Source organism: Berghia stephanieae, unplaced genomic scaffold (assembly GCF_034508935.2).
Source record: "Berghia stephanieae isolate SIO BIC M18660-M18661 unplaced genomic scaffold, UCSD_Bste_1.3 scaffold5, whole genome shotgun sequence".
NCBI lineage: Eukaryota > Metazoa > Mollusca > Gastropoda > Nudibranchia > Aeolidiidae > Berghia > Berghia stephanieae.
Genome location: NW_027626399.1, coordinates 140,338 through 156,777, shown reverse-complemented (window position 1 = coordinate 156,777; position 16,440 = coordinate 140,338). Strand labels below are relative to the sequence as shown.

The window sequence follows — 16,440 nt, the reverse complement described above, 5'->3', positions numbered from 1 at the left end:
TGAGCCTCTTTTCCAAAAATAGTTTTCCCATCTTTGTCTTTGACTGGTACCTCTGGTTTCCCATATTTTCCAGCAAGTGTCTTGGTAGTTTGATAAAGGATCCTCATGTGTCCTCCAGTCGCTGCTGCTTCTGCTTTCTCTGCAAGTCTGTTCATGAATGCTTCCTTGTCTTTCTTCACAGATCTTTTGACTTCCTTAGCTATGGCTCGATACTGCTCTTGTGCATCCAGTCTTGAAGCCCTTGTTCGGCTTGCATTCACTTGTTCCTTCCTTGTTCTCCTCTTTTCAATAAGGTCCAAGGTGGTTGGACTTATCCATTCTTTATGTTCCGATTTCTTTACCCCCAATACCTCGTGGCAAGTTGTTATGTAGACTTCCTTGATCTTTGCCCAATGTGACTCTACATCTATGTCCTCCTCGAGCTCAGTAAGAGGTTGGAATCTATTACTCAATTGTAGTTTGAATTCCTCATTCTTTTCCCCATCAAGTGCATTCACCTCGAATTTTCTTCTTGTATGTGATCTGGCCCCGTGTTTTCTGAGTCGGAGCTTAAGCTTTGCCAATAGCAGGTGGTGGTCTGATCCAACATCTGCCCCTCTCTGTACTGTCACATCTTCCAATGAACGTCTGAATCTACGAGAGATACAAAAATGATCAATCTGATTCTCTGTCACACCATCTGGTGAGACCCAAGTTGCTTTGTGGATCCTCTTATGGGGGAACACTGATCCTCCAATCACCAAACTGTTGAATGCACAGAAATTTGCAAATTTCTCACCATTATCATTCATTTCTCCCATGCCATGACGTCCCATGATACCTTCATAGCCTACGTTATCCTGTCCCACTTTTGCATTAGCATCTCCCATCAATATATTGATGTCTTTCCTTAGCAACTTGTCAATGACTTGTTGTAGCAGACCATAAAATGTATCTTTGTCCTCATCTGTTGCATCATTTGTTGGGGCATAGATCTGTACAATGTTCATGCTGATCTTCTTACTCCGTGTTGTAAAGGACGCCATGATGATCCTTTCTCCGCATTGTTCCCATCCTCTCAGTGACTTCTGGGCAAACTTGCTTAGAATTATTCCTACTCCCTGTGTATGAATCCCGTCCCCTCTCCCTGAATATAAAATCTTCTCCCCAGACTTGAGGTGTTTCTGTCCGGATTGTATCCAGTGGGTTTCGCTTACTCCAAGTATATGCAGCCTGTATCTTCTCATCTCAGTCACAACTTGAGAGCTTTTTCCTGCTTCATACATGGTGCGAACGTTCCACGACGCAATTCGAAGCTGCTTGTTTGGCGAAGACGTCATCGGGTCAGCAGAGTCCTTTCGGCTTTGTCTGTTGTCCTTCATAAATTCTGTAATTCCAGAAACTCTTCGGTCGCCCAAGCTAAAAAAAGGATTTGGTTTGTCTGTCTGTGTTTCTGTAACGGTTTGAGTTTAACGGAAAGGGGTGTTAACCCTTTGCCAACCCCCAACCTGGAGGACCAGGTGACTCAAAGATGGGGGAATCACACACCATTAGTCGCCTTTTACGACACGCTGGCTTGGCGTTGGGCTATTCTTGACCCTCTCAGTTGAGGGACCCCGGACACCACACGGGGATTTGTTTTAATAATAATAATAATAATAATAATAATAATAATAATAATAATAATAATAATAATAATAATAATAATAATAACAATAACAATAACAATAATAATAATAACAATAATAATAATAATAATAATAATAATAATAATAATAATAATAATAATAATAATAATAATAATAATAATAATAATAATAATAATAATGATGATGATGATGATGATAATAATAATAACAAGAATAATAATAATAATAATAATAATAATAATAATAATATTAATAATAATAATAATAATAATAATAATAATAATAATAATAATAATAATAATAATAATAATAATAATGAATATAATAATAATAATAATAATAATAATAATAATAATAATAAATAATAATAATAATAATAATAATAATAATAATAATAATAATAATAATAATAATAATAATAATAATAATAATAATAATAATAATAATAATAATAATAATAATAATAATAATAATAATAATAATAATAATAATAATAATAATAATAATAATATAATAATAATAATAATAAATAATAATAATAATAATAATAATATAATAATAATAATAATAATAATAATAATAATAATAATAATAATAATAATAATAATAATAATAATAATAATAATAATAATAATAATAATAATAATAATAATAATAATAATAATAATAATAATAATAATTTTAAATAATAATAATAATAATAATAATAATAATAATAATAATAATAATAATAATAATAATAATAATAATATAATAAAATAATAATAATTGACCAACAGGTACAGCACTTACCGCATTCTTTGTATCCCGTTTTAATGTCTTTGAGGCAAACATAGGGAAGTGGACAGTCCTGTAAAATCAATTTAAAATTCGTTTGAACAAACAAAATAATATTTTGCCCACTGCTGCAAGACTCTTCTTCACCTTCATCGTGTTCCTTTCGTCCGTGTTTGTGTAGGGCACTGTAGGTGAGGAATGTTTACCTGGTCAGTTTGTGCCATACCATCAATTAAACTTGTAATTTTTAACAATTTTATTGCCCCATATCACTCGTCAAGTAACAAGTGATCAAAAATGTTTCACTGAAATAACAATGTCAAGAATTCCAAAAAGAAATTTAATTAATACATTACTGTTTCCTCTTCCAATACGATGTGAAAAGCAATTATTTTATAAACAGATGACAACTCGTGTTATTTTTAAAAATAAAATGTTTTAAATTTTAAAAGAAACCATAGATTGAAAATTGCGAATAAAAGAAACCTAATTTTTCTCTAATTGCCCCACTTTTTCCCCGTCGTTGGCCTTTTATAGGAGCCCGCCCATGTCCGGTCCCGTCCATTCTTTGTTATTGTCCTGCCACATTTTCTTTTGTCTTCCTCTCTTCCTTTGCCCTTCGACGGTTCCTTGCATCGCACAGTCTTGCATATTGTATTATGACGAACCGTGTGACCAAACCACGACAGTTTTCTTCTTTTCACTATTAACAGCATTGGTTCCTGATTTCCAGCGATATCTTCCACCTCCTTCCCAATGTCTTGGTTTGTCCTGTGTTCGGCCCCTTCCTGCCCCCTATGTCAACACCCCAATGAAACAGTAACACACCACTTGCTTGAATGTCAACCTCTTGAAGACCTGAGATGCACATTCCTCCCACCAAATCCAAGCATCAGTAACACACTTTATAGTCACCTGGAACAACTACAAAAGACATCTAACTTCTACGTCATGGCACAAGACCGAAGGGCTAGAGCTCAGGTGGTCGCTGGTTCGGATAAGTAGGTAAGTAAGTAAGTCCTGTGTTCGGTGTATGAGACACAGAAGAGTTTTTGGTAACTCTTATTTTCAAAAGCAATGACGAAACGTTCTGTTTTTGCATTGAATGTCCACGCCTCATATCCACGATAACGGTATAGACATGACAAAGGATTGATAGGATTTCAGCTTTACTCCAAAATTCATCTGGCTTTTTCATATCTTTGCAAGTGTTGCCTTGGTTCACTTGTCATTCCCAGTCATTTCTTGATCTCCACAGTGCTGTACACCTCTTTTGCTAATGTTACAGCCAGATATTTAAAGGTTGGTACTTCTTCATTGGCTTATCATTGACTCTTATGTTGGCTGTCATGTTGTACCTGCTGTTGATCATTACGTGTGATATTTTAGTGCTAATCGCCATGGCACATTCTGCTTCTGCTATATTTAAGTTGTCAGTTATCAGGAGGAGGATGAGGAGGAGAAATTAAAATTTACACTTACACAAGAATCACTACATGATAGAGCCAAAGCAGTTGTCAAAGTCAAAGCCAAAATCTGATGTGGAAAAACACAATGAAATAAATGATTAAAAAATAAAACCTGATTTCACTAGAAAATATGACAAAATTGTGAGTGGTATAATAAAAATATTCTTGGAATCTTGTGTTTCAAATCGTTGCCTCGTACTAATGCGCGCTCCCGTTGTCAGACAACGTGTGAGTGAATGAAACAGCTCTGAAAAAGTGGGGATGAGACTGCCCGACTACACATCACACAACACAAACTTTGACTACACAAGTGTGCTTCACACAACACAAACTTTGACTATACAAGTGTACATCACACAACACAAACTTTGACTACACACGTGTACATCACACAACACAAACTTTGACTACACAAGTGTACATCACACAACACAAACTTTGACTACACACGTGTATATCACACAACACAAACTTTGACTATACAAGTGTACATCACACAATACAAACTTTGACTACACAAGTGTGCATCACACAACACAAACTTTGACTACACAAGTGTACATCGCACAACACAAACTTTGACTACACACGTGTACATCACACAACACAAACTTTGACTATACAAGTGTACATCACACAATACAAACTTTGGCTACACAAGTGTGCATCACACAACACAAACTTTGACTACACAAGTGTACATCACACAACACAAACTTTGACTACACACGTGTACATCACACAACACAAACTTGGACTACACAAGTGTACATCACACAACACAAACTTTGACTACACACGTGTACATCACACAACACAAACTTTGACTACACAAGTGTACATCACACAACACAAACTTTGACTACACACGTGTTCATCACACAACACAAACTTTGACAACACAAGTGTACATCACACAACACAAACTTTGACTATACAAGTGTACATCACACAACACAAACTTTGACAACACACGTGTACATCACACAACACAAACTTTGACTACACACGTGTACATCACACAACACAAACTTTGACTATACACGTGTACATCACACAACACAAACTTTGACTACACAAGTGTACATCACACAACACAAACTTTGACTACACAAGTGTACATCACACAACACAAACTTTGACTACACAAGTGTGCATCACACAACACAAACTTTGACTACACAAGTGTACATCACACAACACAAACTTTGACTACACAAGTGTGCATCACACAACACAAACTTTGACTATACAAGTGTACATCACACAACACAAACTTTGACTACACAAGTGTGTATCACACAACACAAACTTTGACTACACAAGTGTACATCACACAACACAAACTTTGACTACACAAGTGTGCATCACACAACACAAACTTTGACTACACAAGTGTGCATCACACAACACAAACTTTGACTACACAAGTGTACATCACACAACACAAACTTTGACTATACAAGTGTACATCACACAACACAAACTTTTACTACACAAGTGTGCATCACACAACACAAACTTTGACTATACAAGTGTACATCACACAACACAAACTTTGACTATACAAGTGTACATCACACAACACAAACTTTGACTATACAAGTGTGCATCACACAACACAAACTTTGACTACACACGTGTACATCACACAACACAAACTTTGACTATACAAGTGTACATCACACAACACAAACTTTGACTATACAAGTGTACATCACACAACACAAACTTTGACTACACAAGTGTGTATCACACAACACAAACTTTGACTACACAAGTGTACATCACACAACACAAACTTTGACTACACAAGTGTGCATCACACAACACAAACTTTGAACATGAGAGGACAAAGACGAGCTCCATTTGGATTTTGTAAATTGAATATGATAGTGACAAATTCTGGACTAGGCATTGGTCAAGGACAACTATACTGAAGCCCTCCTTGGCATTGGTGTAATGGTAACACATCTAACCAGGAAATCTGGAGGTCTGAGGTTCCATCCTCAGTCGAGGCAGGCTGAATTTTTGGTATGGAATCTTTTTCTCGTATTTTTCTCTTTGTCTTGTCTCGCGCTGCTTCATACGCATGTTATTAGATCTTTATCTCACACCAGTGCCTAATCCCTAACTTCTCACTTGAGAACAAAAACAATTTCTTTAAAAAAAAACAACAAAAAAATAAATAGAGTTATGTGATTACACACAACAAGTATATTTTTTGCGAGAAAAAATAGCACATTTGTTATATCTAGATACGTTAATGTTAGTCCACGCACCAGGAAAATGATCACAAACAGCATAACATTTGGTAATATACGGTAATGTAGTAATATTCCTGTACCGTTGTTGGATCCCAGTTGATAGAATGTCTGTCCCGAATAAGCAAGTAACTCGGAACAAAAACAACATAATGACTTTGATAAAATCTTCTATCATCATCGTCATCATCTTCATCATCAACAACATTATCATCATTAGTATTAGTATATGTATTAGTATACTCACCAGAATGCTGAAAACTTTCATCTTGATTTCTGTAGAGTAGAATAACTCAAACTAACTCAAGTAGTCTTGATTTCTGTAGAGTAGAATAACTCAAAACTAACTCAAGCAGTCGTTTAAGTAGTAAAATAAAGCGTGTTACATCCACTAAGTGGACCAATTGATATAAACTGCAAAGTGGACCAAATAATATTAACCCTCTCCCAATTGATCTTAACCCTCTCCTTACCATCTAGAGTAATATCGTCACATTTGTTACGACACAATATATAATTACTATGCACTTTGAAGAATGATCTTTGTTTAATTAATAAGAACATAATGTTCTTTTGTCCATTGTGTGGTGGAGTGAGTATTCCTTTTTCCTGAATAGATTAAGTGTCCAGTAATCTATCAGGTGTGTACATTTGTATAAATTCAGTGACACACCAAATTATAGTCGACACGCTGAATTCGTTAGATTTCTTATTTAACGGTGGGCTGGGTCGATAAAGCTTTTTCCGTGTTATTGTGAAATTTTGGATGTATTGAAAGGTGAGATGGGCCGATAAATTTGTTTACATGTTATTGTGATATTTGGATGTATTGACAGGTGGGATGGGCCGATAAATTTGTTTACATGTTATTGTGATATTTGGATGTATTGACAGGTGGGATGGGCCGATAAATTTGTTTACATAATACTGTAAAACTTGCGTGTGCCTGGCGTAGACTGAGAAAAAACACGTTTTTTTGTTTTGCTCAATTCAAATACAGACATGTTTACAACAGAGTGTGTAATCCACAATGCGATATGCTGGTTTTGTCTTTTTTTTTAAGCACACGCAGAGGGAATTGTCAATCCATTTCTGTAATTAAACAAGACAAAACGTACGAAACGCAACACCAGTGAAAACTCTCATTGTAATTTAGTAAAAGATGACCAATAAAATGAAATTGAAGAGGACGAGAGACGCATGCGCACAGCCAACATGACGTTCTCTCTCTAATAACTTTTCCGCCGGTGACGTCACAGACTATGGGTGACGTCCAGTCAAGGGACGCTACTCTTCCGCTAATCTCATTCCCGATAGGCTCGGTCCCGAATTGTTGGAGATGTCAGTGCTCGAGTGTATCTAGTTTTTGTCAGTATTTTTTTTTTTTTTTTTGGGGGGGGGGGATCATGTATTTTGTTGGGGATTTTTTGGGTTTTTTTTTTTTTATATCGCAAGGTTTAGGTCTAAAGTGCTTGTAAATTTTGGTGCACTTAAAGCAGAATCTCGGTATTCAAATATCATCAGCAGTATTGTATGGATTTCATTTTAATCAAAATCAAAACTAGATGTGTGCATCTATGTTCTTGTAGGAATTTATCATCTTATTGGTAATTGGTTTCATTGCTTTATTCTTAGTTTTGTTAAATGGCGTTCAAGTACTGCTTATGATCAAAACAAAGAAAATACACATTTGAAAGTGAAATCGAAACTGGTATAGATGGAACGAAGTTGTCATCACTTATGTATTTGTTATTGTTTTTTGCCGTCTATGATTATGAGTAATTTCCACTAAATCTGTATTGTAACCAAACTATAAACGTTCAAGGTTACACATAGTTATGTGCATTGGCCCATTATTTTTCAGGATGGCAATGTTGCGAGTTTCTTAGGCAAGCGCATAGCATTTATACCGTTTGTAAACAGGAGAAATACTCGTTCTAACGTTTTTGAACGTGTTTTCTCTCAGGCACTGGACCGCGCATCGCACTGGTAGGTAATAATGGGTCTCACCACGCCCCTTTTTCCGCCATCTTGAAAACCACAGAATAACGACACCCCTGGACAACGACATAATTTTCCGGTCCCGGGCAATATTGTTATCCAAGGGTGGCACTGAATATAGTGATGTTCAAGTCGCACACAGGTAACCCAAAGGGACACTGAAGTAGGCATTGGCCACCATATTATGTGATTGAGATATATATTGATGTTCAAGTAGCACACAGGTAGACCAAAGAGAGACTCAAGTAGGCATTGGCCACTATATTATGTGATTGAGATATATATTGATGTTCAAGTAGCACACAGGTAGACCAAAGAGAGACTCAAGTAGGCATTGGCCACTATATTATGTGATTGAGATATAATGCAAACAGTTTTCTTTTTGTTTTTACTGCGCGTGCAACGCATTTGGGTAATTTCAGACCAGTTAAAAGGAAGAAAATTGAATAAAGATATTTGTTTTTCTAAGATTTACTATTAAAAGCACACGAGAAAAAGTTAGACAAATGAGATGGTTCAATTTGGGAACATGTGAACATTCCAAAAGCACACTATCATCTAAAAGTGTCACCAAGACAGATGCGTTGGGCCCGAAAAAGGAATACACTCAAATTCGTACACGTACAGATCATAATTCAGAACAAAAATATAAGATACCATAACATACAGAAATATATATCATCTCCCAAAACTATAATAATAAATTCGACTGTTTCCCTCCTAGCCAGGGACTCTGCATTAGTCAGGAAAAAACTAAATAATCTCATTCCAATACAAAGACGGAAAGCAAGTTGAAAATCAGATATAGAGGGATGAAAGAAACATTGCAAGTAACCTCCTGCCCACCTTAGGAGGTCAAAGGAGGAGGTCAGTAATGCAAACGGTAAAGGGGACTAAACGATAGATTCATCAGTAAACCGATGGATGGAGCTTGCCGTCGCCTGGACCGTTGGAGCGCTTTGTGAGTGCCAATATAAAGTCTATTAACCATACATTCCAGACTCAGTATAAACAATCAATACTTTCTCAAAAACAAAATCAGTTAGGCCACAATGCACTTTTAGACAGTGTCCCTCTGCTGCAGTTATCCGATCCTTGATTCTATCTTGTTTATGATACAAATCAATAGCCATGCATTCCAAGCACAGTATAAATAATCAATAATTTCTCAAAAACAATATTATTTAGGTCGCAATGCACTTTTAAAAAATATATTTCTGTTGTGGTTATCTAGTCCATGGTTCTATCGTGTTTATGATCCTAAATCATTAGCCATACATCACAAGCACAGTGTAAATAATCACAACTTCCTCAAAACAAAGTCGGGATTTGGAAAACGAAGAAAACCGGTTTTAAAGTGGAAATGGTCAAAATTATCAAATTTCATTTTTTGGTTGTTTCAGAAACTACAATCATTTTTCTACATGATAACATAATTATTCAACATAGATAATGACGATAAGTTATATAAATTTAACGTTTTAAAATGCAACTATCAGAGAGACATTCAAAACAAGAGTTGACTTTCTCTCAGAGATCCACCATTTCCAAAACTTAGTAATATTAAGTCTTTTCGTACACCAATACCATGTAAGATACCACAGGAAAGGGCGTGTCTTTCTCTATCACAGGGAAAGCATGACTGTTTCCATAATTTCATGGTTCAACCAATAATGAACTTTAAAAACTGTAAACAAGTCTAGGTTTATCCCTGACAACCTTACAAATGAATGATTCTGATTGGTCAAGGATCATCATATGCACCTGTTGGCCATTAAAATGCCCGGGCAATGCGTCATGACGTCAGCATGTGTGTGTTACATATTATGTAATGTATTTAATACACACCGCGTGCTATTACTTCTTTGTCTATCTGCATTAGTTAATGATTGAGATGAGGGTCCTTTGTCCCTCTTTCTTTATTCATGAAATTATAGGACATGCTAAGACTTTAATAGGACAAGAGTTGCGCAATCTTACACTTACAGAGATTGTTGTAGGATAAACATTTAATTTTAAGTACAAAAGCAGAATAACCTTCTACAATTAATGAACTGCCGATGGAAATGCGTGTAACCAAAAAATGAAAAAGAGTTAGATGTATGGATAGATAAACAGAAAGAGAAACGGGCCTATCAATGTATAAATAGATAGGTAGAAAGATATAGATAGATAGATAGATAGATAGATAGATAGATAGGTAGATAGATAGATAATTGATAGATAGATAGATAGAGAAGATAGATAGATAGATAGATGAAAAGGAGAGAGTGACAGAGAGAGAGAGAGAGAGAGAGAGAGAGAGAGAGAGAGAGAGAGAGAGAGAGAGAGAGAGAGAGATATGTTCGTTTTGTCGTGCTTTCTTTAAAAATGAATAGAACAGCTTCAAAAAATAACAAAATATCAAACAAGGACCTTTTCGGGCTCAAAACCCTTCTTCAGCCAACAACAAAAAACAATAAAGACATAAATACATTACTAAATTCCAGATTGATGACTGAAATGTTGTAGGTCCTCTCTGTTGAAGAAAAGTTTTCGGTATATATAAATAAACAATAAATAAAATTCCCTTTATTCATCCCATAGGAGAAATTTGTCTCTAGGGTCTCTTCCAAGGCAAGACTGGAATAACCCATTAGTCAACAGCAGTGCAGCGCCGCATATTGAGCTAGGGTGATCTGACTTGCTCAAGGCCACACAGTGCAGCGCCGCATATTGAGCTAGGGCGAGGTGACTTGCTCAAGGTCACACAAGGCAGCGGTGGATGATAGAACTCGATACCTTTCGGATATGAACCAAAGACCGTACCTCAGAGCAACGCTGCCCTCTGATAAATTAAAAGGATCACTTTGAAATTTATTTAAGGGAGAAGTTGGAGACATGGGACAATAATCCACTTGTAAGTTTTAAAAACTCCCAAAACTTTATTTCAAAATCAAATACCAGACAAGAACAAGATATAATCGACATCATCGGGACTGCTGTAAAATGCCGATATAAGCGTGATGTCGATATATCAGGTATTCTAAAAAATGAAAGGGAAACAAATGAGAAAATGCCAGAAAATAAGTGAATCTTGATGGTTGGTGACCTTTAAAAGGGACGATTTTGACATTTATGATGGTTCACTTTATATGACTTTAATAGTCGAATATTGTGGTCCGTCTCTGAAGGCCAGGAATAACTGTATGGACCCTTTCATCAGCACTGGGGATCCGGATAGCTTAGTTGGTAGAGCACTCGCTTCACATGCAAAGGGATCACGGGGACAGTAACGATAGATTCTGACCCCCCCCCCCCTGTCTACCCAGCAGTGAATAGGTAGCTGAATCTGTTAGATTTGGCGGAAACTTTGCAATAGACTAGCATCCTATCCAAAGGATAGCGAGCAATTGCTATTGTCCGTTTCACGCTATAGAAACAGGGATAAACTCCAGCTCCATGTGCCGAATAGATCTAAAGGACTATTTTTTTTCCTCAGCACTGGCAAGGCCCTCATATAAGGAAGCGCCCATCATGAGGTTGATGTGACAAACAGTGGAGGGTCTTGACAGCTACTATAGTGGCATGGCCGGAAACTGGTCCCAATGGTATCTATCCTGATCCAACTCTACATCTGTAATGGCGTCTTCTAAAAATTACTGGTCCCAATGGTACCTATCCTGATCCAACTCCACATCTGTAATGGCGTCTTTTAAAAATTACTGGTCCCAATGGTATCTATTCTCATCCAACTCCACATCTGTAATGGCGTCTTCTAAAAATTACTGGTCCCAATGGTACATGTCCTCATCCAACTCCACATCTGTAATGGCGTCTTCTAAAAATTACTGGTCCCAATGGTATTATCCTGATCCAACTCTACATCTGTAATGGCGTCTTCTAAAAATTACTGGTCCCAATGGTACCTATCCTCATCCATCTCCACATCTGTAATGGCGTCTTCTAAAAATTACTGGTCCCAATGGTACCTATCCTGATCCATCTCCACATCTGTAATGGCGTCTTTTAGAAAATACTGGTCCCAATGGTACCTATCCTGATCCATCTCCACATCTGTAATGGCGTCTTCTAAAAATTACTGGTCCCAATGGTACCTATCCTGATCCAACTCTACATCTGTAATGGCGTCTTCTAAAAATTACTGGTCCCAATGGTACCTATCCTGATCCATCTCCACATCTGTAATGGCGTCTTCTAAAAATTACTGGTCCCAATGGTACATGTCCTCATCCGACTCCACATCTGTAATGGTGTCTTCTAAAAATTACTGGTCCCAATGGTATCTATTCTCATCCGACTCCACATCTGTAATGGCGTCTTCTAAAAATTACTGGTCCCAATGGTACCTATCCTCATCCATCTCCACATCTGTATTGGCGTCTTCTAAAAATTACTGGTCCCAATGGTATTATCCTGATCCAACTCTACATCTGTAATGGTGTCTTCTAAAAATTACTGGTCCCAATGGTACCTATCCTGATCCAACTCTACATCCACAACGGCGTCTTCTAATAATTAACTATTGTCGAGTGGTATAAAGATTTAGTACCAGTAATAGTGCCACTGGCCTTACCCATGGTACAGAGACTGACAAGCTGAGCGTCAGCACTGCATTTTAGAGAAATTGAGAAATAGTTTTGTTTTGGGTTTGTTTTTGTATTTTGTTTCATTTACTGACACTCAGTCTCAGTTCCGGACCGGGATTGACCAGGCAACTTGTGAAGACAGACAGACAGTCATACATGTAGTGGGTGATGTTGGGAGCGTTTCTCCTTAGCCTATTTGTTGAAAGCCAAGAATATTGATATCGGGAATTCCCTTTAATGGTATCAAAACAAAATTGAGCTTTTATATTGCGCAATATCCACTAAACGTGCTCAAAGCGCTCTAGAAGGAGTCCCTGACCAACAGCAACATTTAACATTGAAGACAAGACATGACGCCTGTCAGGCGATATTATAATTTTTTTCGGAAGCAACGCTGTTGACGGCCAGGTACTCATTTTACACCTGAGTACGGTGATAATGTGAGTAACGAGCCTTTTCCAAGGACTCAACTATGCACCGAGCAAGGCTTGAACCCAGGACCTTCCGATCCGAAAGCGAGTGTCATACCACAAGACCACATAGCCGCACACCACGATATAACGTCTAGTGGTAAAATCGTGCTCGATATGGGCGATAAATATATACTAATAGATAAAAACACAACTGGACTTTGAGGTCATACCGACATAAGCGTGATGTCGACATAACCAGTGTCGATATATCCGCTCTGCACTGTATTTCAATATCTACGATGAATTCTGAATTGTTAAAATTTAAGAAATAAAATATCCAGTTATTTTGATAGTTTGAGTGATATAATGTATTCTGAATCAGAACTTTAAATTATGTGTGTGTATGTACGTGTGTTTGTGTGTGTGTGTGTTTGTGTGTAGGGGTGGGGGTGGCTTGGGGCTTGGAAAGCGAAACAGCGAGACACGGGACAGCCTGCAGACATGGGTCAGACGTATAAAAAATACCTAGTGATGATTTAAAGTCTTAAGGTGGACAAAGGGAAGAGATAAAACTCGATGCTCATATTTCTTTATTAGTTTCAAATAGATAATTTTAGCCCACCTCAGCAGCCAAAGGGAAATCATCAAACATGTTAAAAAGTTTAAATATCTCGTTGTAACCATCACGAAGGGCGCTCAAGATTTTTTTTAGAAATAAAACAAAGAATAGCGATGGCTAAAAACACATTTCACTATCTAAGACAAGTCATCTCTGCCACCAACATTCAATTAAACACGAAACTTAAGGTTATCCAAACTTAATTCTCACGTCTCTCCTGTACGCGTGTGAAAACTGGACTCTAGACAAGGAATGTCAAAACTGCCTAGAAGCTTTCGAAATGTGGTTGTACAGAAGGTTGCTAAAACATCAAATGGTCAGATAGAATAATAAACGAAGATGTCCTGCAAAGGAAATCCATACAGATTGTGGAAATGATCAGAAAGAATTACAAACAAAGATGTCCTGCAAAGGGAAACCCATACAGATTGTGGAAATGATCAGAAAGAATTACAAACGAAGATGTCCTGCAAAGGGAAACCCATACAGATTGTGGAAATGATCAGAAAGAATTACAAACGAAGATGTCCTGCAAAGGGAAACCCATACAGATTGTGGAAATGATCAGAAAGAATTACAAACGAAGATGCCCTTCAAAGGGAAACCCATACAGATTGTGGAAATGATCAGAAAGAATTACAAACGAAGATGTCCTGCAAAGGGAAACCCATACAGATTGTGGAAATGATCAGATAGAATTACAAACGAAGATGTCCTGCAAAGGGAAACCCATACAGATTGTGGAAATGATCAGAAAGAATTACAAACGAAGGTGTCCTGCAAAGGGAAACCCATACAGATTGTGGAAATGATCAGATAGAATTACAAACGAAGATGTCCTGCAAAGGGAAACCCATACAGATTGTGGAAATGATCAGAAAGAATTACAAACGAATTTGTCATTCAATGGGAAACCCATACAGATTGTGGAAATGATCAGAAAGAATAACAACCGACGATATCATGCAAAGGAAATCCATACAGATTGTGGAAATGAGGCGTCTCTGAGATAATCAGTCGCATGGTGAAAAGTTTGAACAGAAATATTGACAATTCTAGTCCAGAGGTTAATTTTTATGGAAATTGAGATCTCATCAAGAATAATTAAATCAAACATTTTTTCTACATATTGATGAAATATTTTAATTGAATTCTACTCCTAAATATTTTTTTTAAATGAAGGTAATTATTATATTTAATATCAATTCTTGTCAACTTTGGAAGCGATATTCTCATTATTAGGGTTTCACACCCTAGCCCATGCATATGACTTCATAAAAAATCACCCGAAATGCTTCAAATAAAGATTAAAATGCTCTGGAGACACTGGGCTTTCAACAAAAAAAAATACAAAAAACGCAAACAAAAAATTTCACCTCGCGACTGATTATGTCAGGGACGCACAGCAGTAAGAGGCAAACGTGTGATGACGAGGGCACATTGAAAGCCTAACACTTATTGGCTACACGGGGGGGAAATAGGTCGTATTCGTCATGGGTTGACGTCACTGACTAGTTTGAGGCTGTCAACAAGCAACATCCCTACAAACTCTGATTACGTCAGAGGGCAGATCGCCTTGACGTCATATGGTTTCAAAGTTGCAAACTTTATTCAATCTTAGGCTTTCGTCAATAATTCATACAAATTGATGACAATATACATTGTGTAGGATTTTAAAAATTCTACTAAGAGCAATTCACACCTGTTATTTATTTAAGTCTGAACGGCTTTTTAACAACGTCAATAAATAGTGTTTAGATTATACAAGTTATTTTCAATTTTACATTGCCATATGGATATTATTTTATTTTATTCAAAAGATAATACAAGCTTTTTGAGAAATGTGTTTTGTGACATTAAGATATTCTAAGAACAGCTCTCATATTCACATAAAAAATATTCATCATGATTATGATATTAATGCTCATAATAATAATGATAATAACAATAATAATAATAATAATAATAATAATAATAATAATAATAATAATAATAATAATAATAATAATAATAATAGTAATAATAATAATGATGATAATAATAATAATAATAATAATAATAATAATAATAATAATAATAACAATAATAATAATAATAACAATAATAATAATAATAATAATAATAATAATAATAATAATAATAATAATAATAATAATAATAATAATAATAATAATAATAATAATAATAATAATAATAATAATAATAATAATAATAATAATAATAATAATAATAATAATAATAATAATACAAAGCCAATTATGAAATTGCAACAAATCTTTATCATGGTAACTTTTTTTTTACAATATTTAATATCAATATATATATATATATATATATATATATATATATATATATATATATATGTGTATTAATACCGGATAGGGAGACTTTTGGTACCCCTATTAGTTCATTTTACAGTACTTTACCAATAGGGAGACCAAAATCCGGTCCCCCTATTGATTTGACCTCTAGCACATTCACTTTTCTATTTTTAGTTTAAGGTTGTCAACCCAACCGTCAAGGATATATAATTGTAAATCATAGTATTGAAGTTATTTGTTAAACACCACAGTAAGAAGAGTTATGCCTAAATTTTCACGTTGGTCAATAAGGTGACCGCCTGAAAAAAGTACAATAGGGGTACCAGTGTTTTCATCGATATATTTCAATAGTGAGGCAA

General features: G+C 35.8%; 1 protein-coding gene across 2 annotated transcripts in view; it reads right to left on the bottom strand.

Annotated features, from left to right (window-relative positions):
* LOC144961928 (uncharacterized) overlaps positions 1-16,440 on the bottom strand; it is a 47,449-nt gene that overhangs the window by 8,567 nt on the left and 22,442 nt on the right. For both annotated transcript variants that reach the window (XM_078894951.1, XM_078894952.1), the window contains 3 exons: positions 6,386-6,414; positions 3,888-3,941; positions 2,421-2,478 (listed from right to left, as the gene is read on the bottom strand). In XM_078894951.1, the coding sequence (XP_078751077.1) occupies positions 2,421-2,478; positions 3,888-3,941; positions 6,386-6,414 (141 nt within the window). The remainder of the gene's footprint in view (positions 1-2,420; positions 2,479-3,887; positions 3,942-6,385; positions 6,415-16,440) is intronic.